The sequence below is a fragment of the Bufo bufo genome, chromosome 5 (assembly GCF_905171765.1).
Source record: "Bufo bufo chromosome 5, aBufBuf1.1, whole genome shotgun sequence".
Classification (NCBI taxonomy): Eukaryota; Metazoa; Chordata; class Amphibia; order Anura; family Bufonidae; genus Bufo; species Bufo bufo.
Window position 1 is genome coordinate 506,901,621 of NC_053393.1, and position 15,281 is coordinate 506,916,901.

The 15,281-nt window shown below is 45.4% G+C and overlaps 1 protein-coding gene across 2 annotated transcripts in view; it reads right to left on the reverse strand.

The window, feature by feature from the left end:
• The window catches only part of ACBD5 (acyl-CoA binding domain containing 5), a 48,010-nt gene that overhangs the window by 14,253 nt on the left and 18,476 nt on the right, over positions 1-15,281 (reverse strand). For both annotated transcript variants that reach the window (XM_040434377.1, XM_040434375.1), the window contains 2 exons: positions 5,169-5,318; positions 3,485-3,706 (listed from right to left, as the gene is read on the reverse strand). In XM_040434377.1, coding sequence (XP_040290311.1) covers positions 3,485-3,706; positions 5,169-5,318 — 372 coding nt within the window. The remainder of the gene's footprint in view (positions 1-3,484; positions 3,707-5,168; positions 5,319-15,281) is intronic.

A 15,281-nucleotide genomic window follows, 5' to 3' on the forward strand; every position in this document is an offset into this window, starting at 1 on the left:
CACAAGCAGAGTTGACGTAAGGGCACCTGTAAATCAGCAGCACTATTATATCCACACTTCGAGAATAACTAAAGTGAATGTTCATCTTTGAGCAAAAAACACTACATTTTATATATAAAATTATTCTGCATAAAAAGTGGAAGAACTTGGTAAATATACTGTCATGAGCCCGAGTTCTTGCTTGTATTAAAGTTAATTCAAATCCAAAAACACGCAACGTGGCGCTGAAGAACGCCCAATGGGAAATCTTTAGCATCATTTTATTTGCTGCAGAAACAAGCAACGCATTTCAGGGACAGAATGTCCCCTTTAGTTGTTGCCAGTGACCCTGACGAAGGGGACGTTACATCCCCAAAAAGCGCTGCTCGTTTCTGCAGCAAATACAATTATTCTAAATATTTCCCCAGTTGGGTGTTCTGCAGCGCCACATTGCATGTTTTTGGATTTGAATTACCTTGTGATACTCAGGCCGGACAGAGTGCAGCAGTGGACTCCATTCAGTGGTTGATGCGGGCCTGGAGAAGTGTTGCATCCTGAGCGCAACACCAGAAGGTGAGCAGCCTCTGTGCATTTCTCTCCTAACCGCCCTACACATGATTTCGCGTTTCCCTCTTCTATTGTATGTGCTCTTGTAGTAAAAGGCCAGAGCTGCATTTACCATACTTCATGCTTCAGAGCTGAAATCTCCAAGTATTCCCTGGTGACTCAATAGGGGGAAATTACCATAGCAGGAATTTCTATAGTCAGCTTTGTGGGAGTCTACATTGAGTTAATTTGTGCCAAATGTCACACAATGTTTGATAAATTTGGTGCATTTTTAAAGGGACACTACCATTCTGGCTGGAATCCATACCGTTCTGTCTGCCTTCAGAGGTCTTATGGTCGCTGTCCTGTAAACTTCCAGACAGATAAGGTCACATGCGCTACTGCAACTATTTTCTGACCTCAGAAGTGATGTGACCCCAAGCAGCACATGAGTCATTGGCCCTGTCCACTCCAGATATATATATATATATATATATATATATACCCGGAAACTGAAGCAAAGTGAAGACAACAGTGGACCCAGGGAATCGTAAATGAGCGGCAGGGAGCAAGTAAGTATGCTTCCCTTCACAGGTCTAAGGGGGATTTAAAATAGAAGGGAATCTCAGACAACCCCTTTAAAGGATATCTGTCAATTAAACCCCAGTAACACATTTTTTTCTAATCTCTTTTTCATACTATGTTCTATGCTGCTGTTATTATTGGAGCTGGTATCTTGCCTGAGCTGTTACTAACCGCATTTAGAGATATGCTTTACAGCGGCCACATGGACACAATAGACTAAAGGAGGTGTTTTCTAGACATGCTCTGCAACCTGAGCAAAGGTCATTGTGCAGGGAGGGGGAGTAGACAGACAATGTCCATCACATTGTCAATGGAGGATCATGCGTCACCTGTACATAGGCGATTCCTTTCATTATAATCCCGCCTGTGATGATAATGATAAGTAATCTGCACAGAACAGGAAGTCTCGACACATTATTAAACTTGGTGGCCGGGGCAAAAACTGCATGATTTTAGGATATATTTTTTTATACAATGACCTGAAAAATTTGGTCTAAAAATGTATGATACTTTCCCTTTAAGTATCAGCTACAAGCGAAGAAACTAGACCTTTGTTACAAAGTGCAGATCCGGATTATGTACTGTACAAATACACTTTAGCACATGCCTTGGAAGACATATTTGTACTAAAGGGTTGTGTTTATTGAGAAAAAATGTAAATTGTGGATTAGAAAAAGCTTAAGGGGTTTTCTCAGCAGTGACAACCCTTTTTAAAAGGAGGTTCTGCTCCGTGGCTGCCAGCTGACATTGTGGGAGGAGGCCCCGGGCCAGTCAGACAGGTCCTGTAGGGGAATTTGTAGTATTATCAGGTTAATCCATGTAATGCAAAAGAGGCTCGAGTTCAGCAGAAGCAGAGCCACTTGTACAGAGCATCTCCCCGTTTTGGGTCATAGAGAGGTGCCCCCGTTTTCCTCCATAATGTCCATATGCCCTTTGGCTAGGATTTTTCCTACTCTTTAAACTGCTGCAGACACTAATACAACTTCTCACTGATCTGTACTGAATATTTTACATCAATCCTTGTTTAGGCCAAAAAAAGAGAGTTCTGATTTATTTATAATATCGTAATCCTCTGCATCCTAAAATTTTGGAGACCAGCAGCTGCCACTAGGGCGAGCTTACAGAATACAGATTTATAGTCTATATGCAGTAAGCATGTAAGCTCCCCCTAGTGGTGGCTGCCAGTAAGCAAACTATTACCGTTTATATCTAAGAATTCCGTTTCTGAAACTGCAGAAGATAATCGCTATGAACGCTTGTTAGCAGTGATCTGGCAGTGTAATACTGCCACCGGTTACCCAATGAACAAGCAAACGCTCATTCATTGGGTAATCAGAGTATTTCAACATGTTTAAAAATAATCGTTTGCCGCAGCAGATCGCGCCTTGTAATCAGCACTCGGCTACCGGCAAACGATGATTCAGTATGGAGACAAAACAAAGCGTTGCGATCGCTCGTCTCCATACTGTGGAGGGGATCGATGCATGTAATAGCGGTTCTCCTCCACTAGTGAGCAGGCGATTGCCGGGAAGGAAAGCTCCCTTCCCTAAAATTGCCTGCTACATCTTCAGGTGTAATGTGACCATACACAGTAGATGTATGTCGATTTCTGCAGGACAAATGTGTATGGAGGCCTCTGAAAGATTAGGATCGGCAGCTGGATTCCAACCGTGCAAACCTTTTGTTCTCCGGAAGATAAACTGCAGCAAAATGTGTCTGTTAACATCTTTCTCCCCATTCAGAACACATGTGCATGGGGCAGTCTGGAGAGATAGCCATCTGACGAACAGTAAATTATATGGCCAGCCTCAATGGACATATACATTAGACCTATGTTGGCCAAACATACCGATTTTGTCGGTTTCAGCCAACCATCTGGTGTGGATGGTGCCCACCCAGCTTTCCTCTGATGGCTGATGTCAAGCATGTTGGGTTTCAACATATCTAATCTTCTTGCTCTCAGGGAGTCAAACCACTGCCAGAGATGTATGGCAGCAGCTTCTTCCTATATACACCTGCTCAGGAAGGCCGAGGGAGGATTGAGAGAGGTGGCTGAAAGTCGGACAATTATCTCATGCATATGGCCAGCTTTAGTCTCACAAGTCTGGATGTGTGGTGCTTGTAGGTCTTCACAAGGTTTGGGTCACTTTTCCATCTTCCATGATGAATGAATAATGCCTCACTCGTACGTCAGTGATTTCCATCAGTGATCGTGAGCCAAAACCAGGACTAGAGCCTCCACCGACATAAGGAAAAGATCCGCACCTGTTCTGTATATAGAGCCGCATCTGGTTTTGGCTCAAAATCACTGATGGAAATCACTGACCGAACACTGATGTGTGAATGATGCATAATACAGGGGGGGTGCACTAACCTTTGATGGCCTCCACGTCTTTCACATCATCATCATCATCATCATCCTGTGCGGTCTTTGGCTTTTCATTGACGTCATTTGTGGGGTCATTGAGATCTGACTTGTTAGGTACATGATTGGGAATGTCTGAAATGTAATCACTGTGATTTACATGCAAACCGTTAGCAACTTTAGCGCCCGGGCACGGCTCATGGCTTTCATCTTCCTTCACTGCTTTTTCCTCTGTAAAACAAAAGAAACAAGCCGTCCATTCAATGAACGACTAAACTACCTGCGGCGTCCAAATGTCCAAAACCTGCACTGGACAAATGGAAAAGATATTTGTTTAAGGCCTCTTTCACACGACCGTATGGCTTTTTTAGTGTCTTGCGGTCCGTTTTTCACGGATCCGTTGTTCCGTTTTTTTGTTTCTATTTCTGTTCCGTTTTTCCATTCCGTTTTTTCCATATGGCATATACAGTACACAGTAATTACATAGAAAAAATTGGGCTGGGCATAACATTTTCAATAGATGGTTCTGCAAAAACGGAACAGATACGGAAGACATACGGATGCATTTCCGTATGTGTTCCGTTTTTTTTTTTGCGGACCCATAGACTTGAATGGAGCCGAGGAACGTGATTTGTGAGCAATAATAGGACATGTTCTAGCTTTCAACGGAAATGGAATGCATACGGAGTACATTCCGTTTTTTTTGCGGAACCATTAAAATGAATGGTTCCGTATACGGAACGCAAAAAAACGGCCCGTAAACGGAAAAAAAAAACGGTCGTGTGAAAGAGGCCTAAACTGGAGGACATAGAGGTCACACTTTTCCAACTTATTGTACAGGAAACATCGGCTCTCTTGGGCTACTTTCACATCAGAGTTTTCCTTTCCGCTACTGAGATCAGTCATGCGTTCCATTCTGTTTCGTTACATTCCCACGATGCACAGAAAAGCGTTTTTTGAGTGCGTCATGGGATACTGATCAAGACGGATCCGTCATGAAACACAATGTAAGTCAATGGTGACGGATCTGTTTTTCGGAAATGAAAATAAATAAATAAAAAAACTGATCCAGCAACCATTGACTTACAATGGATTTAGTGACGGATCCGGCTTGTTCATTTCGGACATACTCAACGGATGCAGATGGTTGTATTATATACAGAATGCGTTTTTTGATGAACCCATGACGGATCCAGCAAAAACGCAGATGTGAAAGTGGCCTTAGGTCATGTCTGGTAATGAAGCAAAGCTGCATTTGCTGGAAAAGGACTAACCTGCAACAACCCACATAGCTGGTGGTGCCCGAAAGAAAGCGGTCATGTTTTTTTTGTTTTTTGCATACTACCCCTTTAGGGGAACGTGTAAACTGTGAATGTGGGGGGGATTATAACCTGGGTTCAGTTCCTCTGTGAGAGGAGATCACTATGAGCAGGGAGTACTGCGTTCTCTTCAGGCAAGCAGTCGCTTCCACTGATGACGAACAAAAAAAGCCCTGTCCTGGGCAGGAAGCGAAGCGCCCGCTAGGTCCCTCACACGTGATATTTTTATTTATTTTTTTTGCACAATTTGGGTTGGAGTCAGCACTGAAGTACAGTACAAGTTGTGAAGAACCCCATTCACACATGGGACGAAATCTGTGTGGATTTCAAAGCATGCAGTTGACTTTAAAACACAGTACACGTCTCTTTAATACCTTGCTCGCTTAACCCTGTCTCATCTTCATCATCTTCCTCCTCCTTTCTTCCAGCCTCCTCCTCTTCCGATTCCGCTCCGCTGTCGCTGCTCTCTGCTTTGCCATTTACAGCCTTACAATTTGGGGTGGAAGTCAGGACGGAGCTGAGGTCTACACAACAGTAATGTCAAATGATAAACTCATTACCCGTCACGTACAATTATTACAGAGGTATTCCAATATTATAAAAGTTATGGCTTATTACCAGGATATCCTCAATGGATGATCAGTGGGGTACCAACCTACCGAACCCCCACTGATACCTGCGAATGAATGGGCCGCAGTGCTGGTGTAGGACTGTTAACCCCTCCTAAGGTTTCTCTGTCCAGCCTGCCGTGAAGGGAATGGAATAGGAAGCTACACCGCCACTGCTGACCCTTCAGAGGATAGTGGGGACCCAGAGACCAGACCCCCACTGCTCATAAAGGGGCGGCATAGAATAAGATGAAATCCCATTAAATATAAACTAAACAATCAAAACCTAAAACATAGAAAGATAGAAATCTCTACAATCATAAGACAAGTAGGGGCTGTAATAGACTAGCAGATTGTCGGGAAGGAAGTGTTCATTAGCGGCAATACATTTCAGAGCTCCTGTAGATACTGTGTATGCGTGCCAGCTGGGAAAATGAGCATCGGCCATGTTGGATTTTTTTGGCAGACCCCGTTTTCCCTGGATCAGTGGTATCATGGATGCCCAGCTGCTACTCAATGGCTCTCCCCATATGTACGTTTGCCCAAGCTGAAGGCTAATGACAGGATCAGGCGTTATATTTGCTGGCCAGACAACTTTCGGAGGGCACTTACATAATGTCTATGGCCAGCTAAAAGCTCTAGAAGCATATCCTGGATTTGATCCCACATTAAACGTCAACTTACAGAATTCTGCTTGGCAGGAAAACGTGCAGGGCACATGTCTACAGGACCGCAGAGAGCAGCTGTCGGCAGTGGAGGTACGAGGCTTGGGGGCCTCGGCTATTGACGCGCTCGGCTATTTACGGAAGTCCCATAGAAGTGAATGGAGAGCACACAGCGCAAGTGCTGCCACTGCTTCACTGACTTCTATGGAGCTGCTGAAAATAGCCGAGCCAGCACTTGGCACTCCCATAGAAAAGAATGGCGGGCAGCTGTGAATGAACGGTGCGCTCTTCTTCACTTTGGGAGCTCCGTCGTAGAGATAGGTGCGGGTCCCTGAGGTGGGACCTGCACCCGACATTGGTTGCATATCCTAGAGATCTGCCACGAATGGTGGAGGTGAGACAACCTCTTTAACCCCTTCAACCCCGGGCCTGTTTTCACCTTCCTGCCCAGGCCATTTTTTGCAAATCTGACATGTGTCACTTTATGTGGTGATAACTTTAAAACGCTTTTACTTATACAGGCCATTCTGAGACTGTTTTCTCGTCACATATTGTACTTCATGACAGTGGTAAAAATAAGTTTAAAAAAAAAATAATTATTCGTAAAAAAATACCAAATTTACCAAATATTTTGAAAAATTAGCAAATTTGCAAATTTCAATTTCTCTACTTTTATAATAGATATCAATACCTCCAAAAATAGTAATTACTTTACATTCCCCATATGTCTACTTCATGTTTGGATCATTTTGAAAAGGACATTTTATTTTTGGGGGACGTTAGAAGGCTTAGAAGTTTGGAAGCAAATCTTGAAATATTTCGGAAAATTTCCAAAACCCACTTTTTAAAGGACCAGTTCAGGTCTGAAGTCACTTTGTGAGGCTTACATAATAGAAACCACCCAAAAATGACCCCATTTTAGGAACTACACACCTCAAGGTATTCAAAACCCATTTTACAAACTTTCTTAACCCTTTAGGTGTTCCACAAAAATCGATGGAAAATGGAGATGAAATTTCAGAATTTCAGTTTTTTGGCAGATTTTACATTTAAATCCATTTTTTCCAGTAGCAAAGCAAGGGTTAACAGCCAAATAAAACTCAATATTACCCTCATTCTGCGGTTTACAGAAACACCCCACATGTGATCGTAAACTGCTGTACGGGCACACGGCAGGGCGCAGAAGGAAAGGAACGCCATATGGTTTTTGGAAGGCAATTTTAGCTGAACTGGTTTTAAGATGCCATGTCCCATTTGAAGCCCCCCTGATGCACCCCTACAGTAGAAACTCAAAAAAGTGACCACATTTTTGAAACTACGGGATAAGGTGCCAGTTTTATTGGTACTATTTTGTGGTACATATGATTTTTTTATTGCTCTATATTAAGTTTTTTGTGAGGCAAGGTAACATAAAAAGGGATGTTTTGGCATCGTTTTTTTATTTTTACAGCATTTAACCGAGGGATTAGGTCATGTGAATTTTTTATAGAGCAGATCGTTACGCACGTGGCAATACCTAATATGTAGAGGTGGGACGAATCAAATTTTTTTCAAATGCGAATCCGAAAAGGTTCTCGAATATATTGAATCTTTCGAATCCTGTACATAATTGTGTGAACGGTGTAAGAAACAAAGTCAGACCGCGTCAGTTTGTCTGAACCTCCACCTCCACCTCCCAGTCACGGTCGCACCCTCTATGACCGCGATCGTTACGCCCCTGCTCCTATCACTACAGAACATACAGGGTAATACAGCCCCATACCTCTTACATCCAGTGACGTCTCCTTTGATGTAGAGGTTCTCTTTCCTCATCTTCTCCTTTCAGACCAGACCACCATTTTTCAGCCATTTTTCGTCTCTGCAGTTTGACAAAAAAAAAAATCTTAGTTTACTACTTTTCCATCATCCTCGCATCTTCTGGACAAATCATCCTACCACCCCCAATACTGTTCCGCTGTGCTCCCCAATATTATACTGCAGAAACAGATAATACCCCTGATAATACTAGTACCAAACAGAGCCCCCCCATATAAAATACCCCTTCTTTGTGGCCTCAGTAGATGCCCCCATAGTGCCCTCCAATAATGTGCCAATAAGAAGTGGCCCCACAGTGCCACCCAATAATGTGCCAGTAAGTGTCCCCATAGATGCCCCCCTAATCATGTGCCAGTATCAAGTGCCTCCCCCCCCCCCATGTGCCAGTATCATAGTGCCATCTCCCCCCCATGTGCCAGTATCATAGTGCCATCTCCCCCCCCATGTGCCAGTATCAAGTGCGGAGTGCCTCTCTCCTCCCCCCCATGTGCCGGTATCATAGTGCCATCTCCCCCCCCCCCCCCCCCCAATGTGCCAGTATCATAGTGCCATCTCCCCCATAATGTGCCAGTATTATCATAGTGCCATCTCCCCCATAATGTGCCAGTATCATAGTGCCATCTCCCCCCATAATGTGCCAGTATCATAGTGCCATCTCCCCCCATAATGTGCCAGTATCATAGTGCCTCTCTCCTCCCCACCATGTGCCAGTATCAAGTGCAGAGTGCCTCTCGCCTCTCTCCTCCCCCCCATGTGCAGGTATCATAGTGCCATCTCCCCCCCAATGTGCCAGTATCATAGTGCCACCTCCCCCCAATGTGCCAGTATTATAGTGCCACCTCCCCCCAATGTGCCAGTATTATAGTGCCACCTCCCCCCATAATGTGCCAGTATCATAGTGCCATCTCCCCCATAATGTGCCAGTTTCATAGTGCCACCTCCCCTCATAATGTGCCAGTTTCATAGTGCCACCTCCCCTCATAATGTGCCAGTTATATAGTGCCACCTCCCCCCATAATGTGCCAGTATCATAGGGCCATCTCCCCCATAATGTGCCAGTATCATAGTGCCATCTCCCCCATAATGTGCCAGTATCATAGTGCCATCTCCCCCCCCCCAATGTGCCAGTATTATAGTGCCATCTTCCCCCATAATGTGCCAGTATCATAGTGCCATCTCCCCCCATAATGTGCCAATATCATAGTGCCATCTCCCCCATAATGTGCCAATATCATAGTGCCATCTCCCCCCATAATGTGCAAGTATCCTAGTGCCTCCACCCCCCAATGTGTCAGTAGTATCATAGTGCCATCTCCCCCCCCAATAATGTGCCAGTATCATAGTGCCTCCCCCCCCCATGTGTCAGTAGTATCATAGTGCCATCTCCCCCCCAATAATGTGTCAATATCATAGTGCCCCCCCCCCCATGTGCCAGTAGTATCATAGTGCCATCATCATAGTGCCTCCCCCCCCCGAATGTGCCAGTAGTATCATAGTGCCTCTCACCTCTCCCCCTCGCCAATGTGCCAGTAACAGATAAAAAAAAAAAAAAAAAAACACTTACTTACCTCCGCTGCGATGCAGGCCTCTTCTGGCATGTGTCCCGCGCTGTACGGCTTAGGTGGCGCGATGACCTCATCGCGCCGCCTGCACCGGCCTCTGATAAGGAAACGCCTCTCCCTCCCCTGTCGCAGCAGCGAAGCGCTCATCTTCTGCTGTGCCCTGCCGCCGCCCCCACCAGTCTGGGCCCCACCGGGATTCGTCGGATTCGTATCCGGTAAATTATTTTTAAAATTTTTTTCACTTTAGCACAATAATAGAAGTTTTGAAGCAAAAAATAATCATATTTTAGTGTCTCATAGTCTGAGAGCCATAGCTTTTTTATTTTTTGACCAATTCTCTCAGGTAGGGTCTCATTTTTAGCGGGATGAGGTGACAGTCTGATTGGTACTATTTTGGGGGGCATTCGCCTTTTTGATCACTTGATCACTTGCTGTTGCAATTTTTGTGATGTAATGTGACAAAAATGGCTTATTTTTTTTTTACGGTGTTCACCTGAGTGGTTAGGTCATGTGATATTTTTATAGAGCTGTTTGTTACGGACGTGGCGATACCTAATATGTATACTTTTTTTTTTTCACTTTAGCACTCGATGCTCTCCCTCACCCGACACAAACCTCTTCTATGTCGCGGTCAGCGCGGACCGCGGCATAGAAGGGGTTAATCCGCCGGAATCGGCTTTTACACCGATGCCAGCGGATACAGCAGGGGCCCGGCTACCACGGACTGCCGGGCCCCTGCAGTGATCGCGCGCGCACCGCTCCGATGCCCGCGCGATCGCTATGACGTACTATTACGTCAAATTGCGGGAACTCAGTGGTTCCCATGATGTAACAGTACGTCAAAGGTCGGGAAGGGGTTAAGATTCTTTTTTAGGGTATGTCCATACGTGTCGTAAACACTAGGGATTTTCCGCAGCGAGAACGCACATGGCAAATCTGCAGTGTTCGAAATCGCCGAAAAGTAGACTTAACAGATCTCATCCACAATGTCAATTTATGTTGCTGATTTTTGGATTGAAAACTGTAGCGTGTTTATAATCGGGGAGCAAGTGATCCGTTGCTAGCAGCAATCCCCAGCAAAAATGCATACAATGGAGGATGTCAGCAGCGGACCACATGCACCACAAAAACATCCTACACAAGATGGAGTAATGTGTGGATGAAAATATAAAAATACATAAATCCCTGAAAAAAGGTGCACCACAACAATATGCGACTGACCATACTGGCTAGACCCTCACGCTGATGTTAAAAGCTGAGCTTGGCTGCGAGTCGGTCCTTAGCACCTATCAGACTGTGTTCACACACGATAGGTAGTTTAGTGGTAGGACCCACACCACACTGAGATACCTTGACGGGGTGCGCAGGACTCCGATATGTTCCTGGCTGGAAGATATTGGCTAAAGTCACAGCTTTTAACATCAGCATGAGGGTCTAGCCAGTATGGTCAGTCGCATATTATTGTGGTGCACCTTTTTTCAGTGATTTATGATTTTTGGATTGCACAATTCAGAGGGCGAAATCTGCAGCAACCCTACAGCATTTTTGCAACAAACTCTGGGTCCATCTGGTGCGGATATTACTCTGTGGAATCCTGAAAGACACATTGCGGATTTTCCACTGCAGAAAATCGGAGGACCTGCCATGTGTCGCTGTACCCTTCCACTGGTGTATTCCTTCCTTGGCATTATTTAAAGGGGTATTCCCATCTGAGACAATGGGGGATATCATTAGGATATGTCCCCATTGTCTGACAGGTGTGGGTGCCACCTCTGGGACCCGCACCTATATCGGCAACGGTGCTGGCTGGAGGACCCCAGGTTTCCCTGGGTACGGCCACCAACAAGCGCTCTCCCCATAGTAGTGAATGAGAGCGTACCGCGCTTGCACGGCCACCACTCCTATTCATTTCTATGGGGCCAACGGAAATAGCCGAGCCATTTGGAGGGACAGTCTCTGTTTTTGGCCCAAGTCCCTCTTTTTCATTTCAGGTATATATTTGCATTATTACATTTCTAATATTGATCAGGAAAAGAGTTTGCCTGGTTCATATCTATATATTAGAGCCGCCTTGTATATTATTTTATTATTACAAATTTTTTATATTCAGATCATTTTTGCAATATTATGCCCTAAGAAAACTACTGAAGAGTATAAATAAGCAAAAAAAAAAAAAACATGGATCTTTCACACAATGAACCATAAGTGTCCCTCTTTGACCATCCAAAAAGTTGGGAGGTATGCCCTCGCAAAGGGGCAGTGGCACTGATTGAGTGTTTGGTAAGGCACAGAGGCTCGTCGGTATGTGCGGCTGTGCCTGGTACCGCAGCTCGGCTCTAAGGAAGTGAATTGAGCTGCAGTACCAGATAAAACTTGGATAAAAAGTGAAGGGCCACGACACTGGCTGGAGTTGTGATGTCAGAGAGCCCCTCACTGAAAAACCCCTTCCACAGCGTTGGTTAGGCTCCATGAGAGCTGCTATGACGGATACTTCGGTATTTATTACTTTGGTCTATACATGGTGGCTACTGGTTTACCATTGGCCATGTAGTCGAGGAGGATGGCCCGCCACCCTGGTATTTATACTCTTGAGGGTAGAAAGAGGTGTAGTAACATCACATCTTAGCACTGCCTTACACAATGCACTGTCCTGCCCTACTCCTTCCACCGACACTGCCGAAGTCAATGTACTGTCCTGTAACGGCATACTGTAGGTTGTCCTGTCTCTATATCTCATACAACCTATGCCATTGTATAGTATATGTCCATGAAGCACCCAAATTTACTCTCCTGAACAAGTCTTAAATCATGATTTGGTGGAGGAGGGATAATGCTATGGAGGTGTTTTTCAGGGGATGGTCTCGGCCCCTTGGTTCCAGTGAAGGGAAATTGTAAAATTTCAGCATACAAAGACATTTTGGACAATAGTATGCTTTTAACTTTGTGGGAACAGTTGGGGGAAGTCACTTTTCTGTTCAAGCATGGTCCATAAAAGGCATGGTTGGGCGAGTTTGGCCCCTGACCCTAACCCCATCTAACACCTTTAGAATGAACTAGAATGGAGATTGTGACCCAGACCCTCTCATCCAAACCCTATGTCTGACCTCACAAATGCTTTTCTGGATGAATGGGCAAAAAGTCTCACAGACACCCTCCAAAATCTTGTAGAAGAGTGGAAACTCTTTCAGCTGCGAGGGTAACCAACTCTATGTTAAAGGGGTTTTCTCATCTGAGATACTGGTGGCATATCGCTAGAATACCTCCAGAACGGGACCCCCGAAGTGAACGGGGAGCACCCACGCATGCGCAGCCACCCTCCTTTCATTTCTATGGGACTGCCAAAATTACCCGAGTGCACTCGCTTGGCTATGTAATGAATGGAGAGCGTACTGCTCATGCACGGTGCGCCCTCCTTCACTTTCTGGGGCCAGTTCTGGAGATAGGTGCGGGTGTCAGAGGTGGGACCCGCACCTATCAGACTTTGATGGCATCCTTACTGATATGCCACCAATGTCTGAGATGACAAAACCCGTTAAAGGGGTTGGTCGGGTTCAGAGCTGAACCCGGACATACCCATAATTTCACCCAGGCAGCCCGCCCTGACAAGAGCATCAGAGCAGTTCATGCTCCAATGCTCTCCCCTTGCCCTGCGCAGGATCGCGCAGGGCAAGGGCTCTTTTATTTATAATAACACACTGCCGGGAGGAGGCTTCCGCCCAGCAGTGAGCCCGGTGATGTCACCAGCTCTGATTGTCGGGCTTTAGCGCTGCCCTAGCAATTTTATAGGCTAGGGCAGCGCTAAAGCCCACTCATCAGTGCCGGTGACGTCACCGGGCTCACTGCTGGGCAGAAGCCTCCACCTGGCAGCCCGAAGGAAAGCCCGGTACGTCACCGTATCTCCTGAAAATGCCTTTGCCCTGCACGATTTAGCAGGGGGGCTGCCTGGGTGAAATTCTGGGTATGTCGTGGTTCAACTCTGAACCCGGACAACCCCTTTAAGGCCTATGGATTTAGAATGGGATGCCATAAAATATCCTGAAGGTGTAATGCAACTCTGGTCGGTACATATACTGGACAGGGAAACACCATATAACGTCACTGGTACGTAAAGTAAGTTGCATAACTGAATTACAAAATATAAAGAGCCCCTTTAAGGGCTTATGTCATAAGGTTCATTTCTGGGCATGAGTTTATGAAATGAGTGGACATTTTCTTCAATCCTCTTAGTAATAACAATTAAGATAATGTAGACAAATGCCCAGGGTTATTACGCACCGTTCTAATGGTATAAAATGTGCTGCATCAGCAGAAGCGCTGATCCTAACGCCGCTTCTGCCCACCACAAGGCAGACAGTCATCCGCTGGGCTGGACCAGTAGTCAGACAATCAATGCATTGATAATTACCAACATCACATGTATTATTTATCATCTCTCTCTATATAACCCCTGCAAACGCCCTGAGATCTGATGGTATAATGGCTGCTGTGGGCATGTAATCATGACTCAGACTCCTAATAAGCACAAGTGGCAAATAATTCACATTTCCCTACTGCTCCGTGGCACACGCTGATTAGACTGTGAACTTTGATATCCCAAGCCTCTGAGTATTGTGTGTCACCGCCAAGGATCGCTCGGCCAGCCAGAGTGGAATTTTACCCTGAGCTACAGGATAACATCAAATATGATGTGCAGAAAAAAAAATAAAAAATCAAAAAGACACAAAATAATTCAAAAACATCACGGCAATTTGCAAACTGTACTAGTGTACTACAAATTCAGCTCCCTACATTTGAAGTCTATGCTGCGGTGGTACTTATTTTTGTGTACTTAGAGGACCCGTCCGCTCGCCTGAAATGTATGTTTTAGTACACACTTGCATTCCCTGCATTGCATTAAAAAAAAATATATATAATAATTCTGGAGAATATATTTTTTTTTTAGAACACTGAATTGTGCTGTGCCTCGGTTATTCCTCCTGAAATCTGAACACTTTGACAACCGGGCATTACAATTTGCCTTGCGTCTGACACGGTTAGTAATGAATGGAGAGTGTCAAAGTGTGTAGGGACCTGCCCCATACTTATCGTGTACTGGTCATGAGTTACAGCATATATTATACCCTAGAGTTCCGTTCACAAGGCTGGCTGTTAGTGGTTAAGCCTCATTCACACGTCAGTGTTTTGGTCAGTGATTGTGAGCCAAAACCAGGAGTGGAGCCTTCACAGACATCAGGTATAAAGGAAAGATCTGCTCCTGTTCTGTGTTTAGAGCCGCACCTGGTTTTGGCTCATAATCACGGATGGAAATCACTGACCGAACACTGATGTGTGAATGAGGCTTTAGCTGTGCTTCTACACAGTGGAGTCACATTATTATGACCACCAGCTAATATCCAGAGTAACCGCAGTGTGAGGCACGGACAGCAGCTAGACGGGCTGGGAGTGACTCAATAAGGTCCTGGTAGGTCGTCGTAGATATCTGGAGCCATGCTGACTGCAGAGCATCCCACAGCGGGGGGGAGGATCCATAGAGTGAACACGACGATCGAGGTGGTCTGCAGATCCTCAACTGGGTTCAAGTCTGGGGATTTAGGGGGCCAGGGTAATACTTGGAAGTCTTGGTCATGCTCTTCCAACCAGTATCGGACATCTCTAGCTGTGTGATATGTCGCATTGTCTTGCTGGAAGATCCCGTCCACTCTAGGGAAGACAAACAGCATGTATGGGTGTACGTGATCTACAAGGATGGATTCAAACCCAAATCGGTTGAGAGTGTCTTCCACGTGGAGGAGTGGGCCCAGAGAGTGACTCGAAAACATTCCTCAGGCCATAACGCT